The following is a 9,518-nucleotide window of genomic DNA, read 5'->3' on the forward strand; positions in this document are numbered from 1 at the left end:
TTGTATATCCATTTATTCCCCATTTCCATTTATTTAATTTAAATTATATTTATCAACCATTTGTTTGGTTGATTAGTTGATTCATTATTTACAATGATTCATCAACTTATTGTGACCAAATACATAGTTGCTAGTTTGGTTATAGTTCTTTGGATTGAGAATGTTACTCAAGAATCATCTACCATCCTTGATATTAATAAAACCATGGTCATCACCTAAAAGTAGGATGATATTTGTGGGTTTTATTAGAAAAACATGATACCACTCACCTTGACATAATGACCATGATTTTAACCACCTTTATAATGATCGTTATATGAGCAAATAAACATTCTTTATAAAAAATAAACTTTATTGAAAATTTAGATAATATACCTTCACCAACTCAATAAACTACTTAACCAATCTGGTTATAAATTCACTTAAAATATGCCCCAACCATAGTAAAAATCAAATTTTACATAACCAAGCAACTTTCTTAAATGATTCTCATATTCATCCAACCCTAGGTTTCATATCTGGATTACTTGCACACAAAGACAATAGCTATGAATAAACAACCCGCTGAAAGTGACCAAAGATGTGATCAAGTACTAGGTATCCCATGGCCTCCACGGTGGTTTTTTACCATAAGTTGCTTACAAATCAAGGCAACGGGTACCTGGAATAACTGATGGAGACCATACAAGGATGAGATCCGGCCTTGAATGTCGAATCAAACGAGAGGCTCAACCCCCGCCCGGCCCCGGCCCCAAGGTGGGGACCCAAAAGCCCATGTCGAGGTCGTTCAATGGCTTGGAATAACCGTGTGTCGAATTCCAAGACCATCATCCCACCATTCAAACCCGACATGGTCGCCAGGGATTTATGGTTGTGCCCCAATAGTTAGCATAGGTGGCTGCGCACATCCAAAGAAACGGGCGCGTGCTTTTTCAATGGTCGACACGTTGCAGGAATCGATCTCCTAACATTCCTCCACCTATCGTCCACCGTAGTAGCCCGAATTCCAACTCTGAGATCCACAATTTACCTATTCCTCGTTGAAATTGATATACGACTTCATCGGCATCCCGCAAAATCCTCCTCTTCATTGCTGGGTGTTCATTGTGAGTTGCATGTGGTTCGCCATCCCGGACAACCCCTCGTCCCCCTAAAAAACCGTCCGGCTTTCGCCCGTTATAGCATTTTTCCAGATTTGAATTCTATATTTTCTAGGGTTTTAATTGCGAACGACGGGCTTCAACGCTTCAAACTTGGGTTCAGAGCGGCTGGAAGGATTCCGTTTGGTGCTTTTTGGGGAGATCCGGCATCAATACCATCTTCAAGGAGGCGGTATCTTATTAGTTTTATGTTCATTTGAGTTTATATTCCTGTTCTCAGTCTCTATAAAAGAAATTTTCATCCAAAAAATCAACAAAAGCAGTTTCTGTTTATATCTTCTGTCGAATTGAAAGCCCCATGGTTTTAGGGCTTTCTCGACTTTTAGAGTTGTTGGTAGTTATAAGGCTTTAGGGTTTTGTCAGATTTCTGGGCTTGAGAAAAGATAGTTTCCGGCATTTGGAAGGAATTTTTCAGTGTTTCGTCTCTAGTGATCTGTAGAAAGCATGGCATCAGACATTCCTCCGTGCTTGTTGGAATACAATTTGGCTTCTGGTGCTGGGTACTCCAGTGATTTTGTTTCAAATGAATTTAGAAATCCAAAAATAGGGAACATTGATGGCAGTACAAATGGTATTTTGGTTGAAGATGAGCACTTTTCTGGGAATAATGTTTTTGTCAGAGGTGATGGTGATTACTGTCCAATGAGTGATGGTGATTACGAGGGCGCGGTAGACCTTGGCACTGCAGATTCTGTGTTGTGGGGTAATTGGGAATATTTTGGTAATGATGGGTCTGTGAGACAGTGTGGTGACTCATGTTCTTTGAGTATTAGTGATTTTGAGGGCCCAGAGGCTGATTTTTACATTGAAGGTTCTGGTTTGAGGGGTAATTGGAATTATGGGGAGGATTTTAGTGGTTGTGGTGATTACTGTCCTATGATTAATGGTGATTCCGAGGGTGCGGGAGGCCCTAGCACTGCAAATTCTATGTTGTGGGGTAGCTGGGAAGATTTTGGTAATAATGGTTATGTTAGACAGAGTGGTGACTCATGTTCTTTGAGTAATAGTGATTTTGAGGGCCCAGAGGCTGATTTTGACATTGAAGGTTCTGGTTTGAGGGGTAATTGGAAGGATGGGGAGGATTTTATGGTTGACTATCTGGGGAGCAAGATCCGTATTGATTGTACTACGGCGCTACTTGCTGTCGCTGATTGGATGAATACTTTGCAGGTGGAATGTGAGAATTTTCAAGAGACTGCTTGTTACAGGGAGATGTATCAAGATTTGACAAAGGAAAGGCTGAATGAGGACATTGCAACCTTTCAAGAAGATCAGTTGACTGCAGGGTCGAATTGTGGTTGGTATGCCATCAAAACATGTCCAGTTCAGCATAAAGCTACATGGGAGCGGGGGCCTTGCTATACACCTATTAATCCGAATGAATTAATTGGTTATGGAGATTATGAAACCATTTGTTATGACGCCATTGAAGCAAGCCGGGTTGAGCAGAGAGCTACTACTTGTGATCTGGTGTCTTCTTATGATGAGGACGAACCAGCTAAGCTGCATGAATTACTTGATAAAATAGATTTTGTGGATTCGAGCTACAAGGAAGCTTATTTGACATCCTTGAAAGCTGGTGCGTTATTGGCAGACTTCCAAGGTTCTAGAGAAGCAGCACTCCCGAGAGAGCTGGAGGAAAGTCATGATAGATGGCAAGAAAGCCTTGCAAAATATAGGGATGACACTTGTAATATTCGAGTGCAAGCCGCTTTGGGAGATCTTTCTACGAAAACAACAGCTTATTATGATTCTTGCCAGATTGCTCAGGGTGAAACTGGGACTGTTTTGGGAAGTATGGAAGGTAGCAGTGGTGCAGAATTACAAAAAGAACCCCATGAGGGGCTTTCTTACGCCCTTTGGTATTTGGGCCTGCAAGATCTTCTGTCCATTGAAAAAGTTTGCAAGTCTCTTCATGCTGCAGTGAAGAATGATCCTCTTAAGTGGCGAACTATACATGTGGAGTATCCTCTAAGCGAAAAGCTCACTGATGATGCCCTCTTAAAACTTGTTGAAAGGTCTCAAGGTCAGTTAGAAAAATTGAGTTTAGTGGAGTGCCTGAAAATTACAGATGATGGATTGAAGCAAGTATTGGACATCAGTCCAAAACTTACAAAGGTTAGTATCTGTCTTTATTGGTCTCTGATTTTGAGAAATTACAGATAGAGGAATTTGTTGTGGCACTTGGCATTTTAAAGATAACAGTATATTGATTGTCAGAATATAGATTTTGTGCATTTTGGCATGATCGGCAATGTCAAACAGTTAGATTGAGTTAATGTAATTGCATGGGTTTCGTGAAATGGAATTGTGTTTCTCGTAAAATGTTTTCAAACCGGGTTACCAAATAGTTGTGTTTGAATGTGAATTTAACCCCTAGTCTCCCTTAAATACAATGATAGAAGGATAGAAACTTAAAATATTAGAAGCTTATTTTTTGAAAGAAATATAGGTAGAATTTGCCCCAAAATGTTGAGACCTTCAAGGGAGGCACTGGTGCGAATCTTCCATTTGGTATTCCATGTTCTTATGTGTTTGAAATTTCTCTCGTTTTCTTGATTTGTCTAAAATTATTTTCAACAAAGAGTCCACACACTAGTGGCTGCTCCTCAACTTGCCTGGCATATTTTAATTTTCATTAGATGTCTGGAAACATGGGAAGGTAATCCATTTTTGTGAAAATGGTGTTGTATGAAAGGTATTGCTTGTAGGTTGTTCTCTTGTTCAGTTTGTCTATTCTTTTCAAAACCATATTGTGCATTGGTTGTGGACTTTTCTTTTCGTTGCCAAGTGTATTAGGTTTTCTTCATGTAGTTATATTGTTATCTTACACTTGCTCAAGTTAAGCTCGTTATTTCAGAAGATTGGTGTGAAATATCATTTTCTCTTGGTACCTTCTACTCTGCCCTTGACTATGTGTGGTGCACTTGTTTCTGGGCTTTGCAGTTATGTTTGCCAGGCTGCACAAGGTTGACTGCCGATGGCATTGTAAAAAATGTCAAAGCACACAGAGAATGCTGCATGCACGGATTGAAGCAGTTGAGAATTGGTGGTCTTTTTGGGATAACAAGAGAGCACCTTGAGAAGCTGAATTACCTTTTGGATGGTGGTTTACAGCAGAAGTCTCATTCAGCAAAACCACGGTATTATCCGAATGGTCGCTATTATTCACTTTCATATGATGATGATAGTACAATTGATATCGAAGCTTGCCCTATATGTGGGAATGCAAGGCTTGTTTATGACTGCACCACTGAAAGTTGCCAAAAGCAAAAAGACCAGACAGTTAGAGAGTGTCGGGCTTGTACATTTTGTATTGCACGTTGTGACGAGTGTGGAAGGTGTATTGATGGTAGTGAATATGAAGAAACATTTTGTCTCGATATGCTCTGTGCTGACTGCGTGCGTGCTTCTCAACTACCGAGAATCAGAAGAGCTTGCCTGTGGTAAATGCACATGATCAGAATTTCAGCTGTACTATAGTCTTCAATGATTTTGGGCTATTACTTGCTTGTAATTTGGGCCCAAAATTGATTGTTTTGACCCTATCTCAGGGAGCTGTTGAAGACAAAGAAAACAAATCGTTATCTTTGTGTGTTTTGAGGTGTACATATTAGTTTTTCTTATTTTGGGAATCAAAGGCATATTGAGGACAGCACATATGAAGAAATGCTGTCTCAATTATCATGAGAAGAAGCCAACAACAGTTTTGCCGGGAGATTTTGGAGAATGTTGGCGGATAGTTTAGACCCTGTGATATTACAATTTTTGTTTTCAGGCTTTGTTCATGAGAAGGCTACTGAACAGTAAAGATGCATGTGGCCTGGCTGTATATAGCAGTAGATAATAGTTGTAAATTACCTACATTTATTATTTTGAAAAAAAAAAGCTGTACAGGAAAATAAACTTCTTATGGGTCAAAAGAGAGAAAAAATGTCTACCTCCGAATACTGTGGTGTATTTGGTGGGCTGTGATATGTTAGGTGGGCACTATCGTAGAGCTGCCCCACTTATCAGAGTATTGGAGTGGGGGCCATGGTAATGTCAAGACTGAACACAATCAGAAAGGTGGCTTTCTTATCTAAATGGAGTGCTTATAATGGTAATCTCAAGACCAGGATCATATTACTCTGGTGCAACATGATGATTGGCTCCTGTTTTCTGGGCAACTAGAATAAACAATGATGTACATGATTAGCCCATTCAGCTACAAACATCAAGTGTTTTGTATGTCAAAAAATCTTCATTTGTATTTATATTGTAAAAATGTGAATTCTTTTGTACATATTTGGTGAGTCACCAAATTGAGCAATTGGAAAAAAAAATTGCGGCCATATAATGTTTTTGTTTGAGCTGGCTAGAATCTCATATCCAGATATCTAATTTTACTCGTAGCTACCAAGATGTTATATTGGTTGCTAGTCTGTCTTTTGAATTTTGATAGTTTGATGCCAGATTAAGGGAAATGCAAGCTATATAGTGAAAATGCTTGTAAAGTGTGAAGTTGCTAGGTATGCAGACAATAGTTTCTGTTGTTGGTTACTGAGATGCTCTGTTGGTTACTTGTCTTTTTAAGATTTGTGTCAGGGGTAGTGTGAAGACAAGATTACTCAAGAAATGAGTGTATGTGTAAGGTGTGATAAGCGGCACATAATTTTTCTCAAAGTAAACTAAGAAGCTTATTGCTGGAAATTTTAATATTGTAGTCGATTTTGAGGGATTATTGGAAGGATAAAGAAAAATTTATGGTTAACTCTCTTGGGAGTAATATGGATAAGGATGCTGTTATTTCTGGACTGGCATGAATTCTTTGGAGAAAGTGACTGCTTGTTTCAGGGAAATATATCAGACTGTGATGAAAGGAAAGGTGGGAATGAGGATAAATTGACATTCAGAAAAAACAGTTGATTGTAGTGTTGAAGTATTATTAGAATGCCATTAAAAGCAAAAACATGCTACTCCTGTTGATCCGGTGTCCATTTATGAAAATCACGAACCTGTAAAACTGAATGGACTAGTTGACATAAGATCTAGCTAACCCACTCTACATGGGAATTCTTTTGCCACACTGGAATAGTAAGCTATTTGTGATATGGAAAAGCTGGTGATTTATTTGGAGGCTATGATGGTTTCTGGATATTGTTCAGGTTTGGCAAGACAGTTGGAAGAAAGTAATGATTGATGTCAAGAGTGTCCCATAAAATGTGGGATAACTCTGGGAATATTTGCATGTGAGGGGATATTTAATTTCATAATCTTCTCACGAGGACAGCTAGTCATTACGTAATCAGGGGAAAACAAGGTCTGTGTTGGGAAGTGTGGAAGGGTGCAAGGTGAACTACATTGAGTAACGTGCTCTGATTCTCCTTTCACTTCTAATCTGAGCCCTCAAGATCCGCTCTCAGTTGAAATTGTTTGTAAGTACCTGTGAAACAAAGTGAAAAATGAACAAGTACTCATGGAACATCCTTTAAGTGATGGCATTTTAAAGCTTGCTGCAAGGTATCAAGGTCATTTGCAAAATTTGAGATCAGTGGTGCCTGAAAATTACAGATGGACTAAAGCAAGTTGTAGACTTCAGTCCAAACTTGCCAATGTTGGTACCTATCTTTGGCATGTGTTGTGATTGGCATTAGGAAATGTTCAAGATTGCAAGGTGAAGTATGGAGGAGCGTGCACTGATGCTCATTTTTCACTTTTTTATCTGAGCCTGTAAGATCTTTTCTCAGTTGAAATTGTTTGCAAGGTCCTGTGCGCTGCAGTGAAAAATGAACAGGTACACGTGGAGTATCCTTCAAGTCAATTGCGCATTGATGATGCCCTTTTAAAGTATACTGCAAGGTCTTAAGGTCATTGGCAAAATCTGAGTTAGTGTAGTGTCTGAAAACTACAGATGAACTCAAGCAAGGTGTAGCTGTCAGTCGAAAAGTTATGAAGATTGGTACCCGTCTTTGGTATGTGTTGTATTTGGCATTTTGAACATTCAAGTATGTTGTGTTTCTGAATATAGATTGCATCTAGCTTGGCACAGGATGGAATGGAATAGTTGATTTCAGCCATTTTAGTTGTATGGTTTCATGAAACAAAATTCTGCACTAAAAATGTTTTGAAATTGGGATATTAAATGGAGGTGTTTTCAGATGAATTAATCCCCCAGGTCCCTTAAAATAAAATGTTATAGAATTGAAACTTCATTTGGAAAAGAAACGTTGATAACCTTACAAAATAGGTGTTGGTCCTTTTGCTCATTTTCTCCTTTTGTGTTTCATTGTTTTCAATCACATATACAGACACTGCTTATCAACTTGCCTATATCGAATCCCGGGAACAAAGAGAATGCATTTCTTTGAAATTTAGGTTGGATGGTTGGTTGTGTGTAGATTCTACTGATATTTTTTTTCTTTGGTACTTGTTCAATTTATTCTGTTTCAACCATATAGTGTATTGATCGCTGATTTATCTTTCTATTTATTGCATTTATTAGGGTTCATTTGTGTGGTTTAGTGTCATCTTATTCTTACTCTAGTAAAGCTCTCTGATTCAGTAGTTTGCATGCAACTTTTTTTCCTCTCTTCGTATCATGGTGCCCTGATTGTATATGGTGCACTTTGTTTATGGGCTTTGCAGTTATATCTGCCAGGCTGCACAAGTTTAACTGCAGAAGGCATTGCCAAAAAATGTCAGAACATAGAGCACAGAACACCCAGACTAAAGAAATTGAAATACCTTTTGGATGGTGGTTTGCAACGGAAGACTCAGTTACTAAAATCAAGGTTTCATGCTAGTGGTTCACAGAATGATGAGTGTATAGTCAATATTGATGCTTGTGCCAAATGCAGGAATGCAAGGCTTGTTTATGACTGTACTATATAGTATAGATCATACAATCAAAGAGTTGTTGCGGTTGTACGTATTTTTATTGCTCTTGATTTGTGTGGAATGTGTATTGATGGCAGTGAATATGAACAACATTTTTTTCCTAAAATGCTTCTGTTGATTGCTGAGTTGCTTCTGGAATTTCAACTACCAAGAGTAAGAAGAGCTTGGCTGTGGTAAACACATTATTGAAATTTGACATTTACTTTTGGCTGTGCTGATTGTGGGGTCCTATTTGCAAGTAAATTGGCCTAAATTTTATTGTTTTGCCCGTTACAGAAAGAAGTTAATTAAATAATGAAATCCTTAGCTTTTGTTTTGTGTATGCATTTTTCCTTATTATGATAATCAATGTGATATTGATAACAGCAAATATGAAGAAATGCTGTTTCAGTTTGAATGAGAAATATCTGACAAAAAAATTGCCTGTGAGATTTTTTTTTTTTTTTTTTGGGGGGGGGGTGTGGTTGGGGGTGGATGTTGGCTGTGAGTTTGGGCCCTGTGATATGTATTACAAACAATTCATGCTTTTGGTCCTTATTCATGAGAATTTTACTGATAGTAAAATTGCATCTGATTCATGTCTGTATAATAGAGTTTTTAACAGTTGCTAATTAGGTACATTTATTAAAGTCACTCATTAAAAAATGTACAGGAAGATACCAGTATTATGGACTTAGATAAACAGTGACTACAGGTGGCAGATGGCTTGGTCTATCATATTCTAAGGGGATATTATCAAAGAGCTGCCTTACTGATTGAGGTAATGGGATAGAACCTATGGTAATGCCACAATTAAGATTAAATTACATGCGCGTATAAAAATGACTGCCTTCTTTTCTGTTAACCAGAGTTAATACGGTTGTCTGTGGTCATGCTATTCAGTCCCAAGCATCAAGTGTATTGTATTTCAAAAAGTCCCCAATTTATATTATTGCTTTCATTCTTTTGTACATATTCACATGTTCTCAAATTGAGCAATTGGCAAAAAATGTGACCATATAATTTTGATTGTTCGAGCCAGCTAAAATCCAGAGTCCTGTTTTTACTCTTAGCTACTGAGATACTATATTGGTTTATGTTATTTTGACAGTTTGGTGCCAGGGTACGGGAAAATAGGAGCTACAATGAGAATGCTTATAAGGGTTGGATTGAAAATTGGTGGAGAGTTCTTTCTGAGGTGGAAGCGACAATAGGAACTGTTGCCATTGCTCAAGTTTTAAGCACGGGTTTGAACTTTGTTCATCATCTAATTGTAAGAATTTTTTCCACTCTTCCAAGAATTCCAATTCCATGATCGCATGTTGTAATACACATATATAACTTAAATTTCTTCTTTTGTTGAAATTATTTATTATTTGACACTACAGGTGTATTTATAACTTCTTGCTGGCTGTCGGGATATGATATACCTGTCATAAAGTGAAGAACGTTCAAGAAAGCCTGTATTTTTTTGGAAAAGTTTACTAAATTTTAACTTTG

General features: G+C 38.0%; 1 protein-coding gene across 15 annotated transcripts; it reads left to right on the forward strand.

Moving 5' to 3' along the window:
- The first annotated feature begins 710 nt into the window (after positions 1 to 710).
- On the forward strand, positions 711 to 9,259 carry LOC149207498 (uncharacterized). 15 transcript variants are annotated; one of them, XM_089395752.1, is made up of 6 exons: positions 711 to 3,278; positions 4,107 to 6,936; positions 7,054 to 7,114; positions 7,788 to 8,066; positions 8,692 to 8,799; positions 9,130 to 9,259. In XM_089395752.1, exons 1-2 carry the CDS (start codon positions 1,605 to 1,607, stop codon positions 4,608 to 4,610), a joined length of 2,178 nt encoding a protein of 725 aa, XP_089251878.1. In that variant the 5' UTR covers positions 711 to 1,604; the 3' UTR covers positions 4,611 to 6,936; positions 7,054 to 7,114; positions 7,788 to 8,066; positions 8,692 to 8,799; positions 9,130 to 9,259. The 15 variants fall into 15 exon arrangements, with proteins under 15 accessions (XP_089251878.1, XP_089251868.1, XP_089251875.1 ...); XM_089395742.1 differs by having other exon boundaries at positions 4,107 to 7,114; XM_089395749.1 differs by having other exon boundaries at positions 4,107 to 7,114; positions 8,734 to 8,799.
- Positions 9,260 to 9,518: the final 259 nt, after the last annotated feature.

The sequence above is a fragment of the Pinus tabuliformis genome, chromosome 1_2 (assembly GCF_031772625.1).
Source record: "Pinus tabuliformis cultivar Carrire ecotype Pingquan chromosome 1_2, CPIR1, whole genome shotgun sequence".
NCBI classification, from domain to species: Eukaryota; Viridiplantae; Streptophyta; class Pinopsida; order Pinales; family Pinaceae; genus Pinus; species Pinus tabuliformis.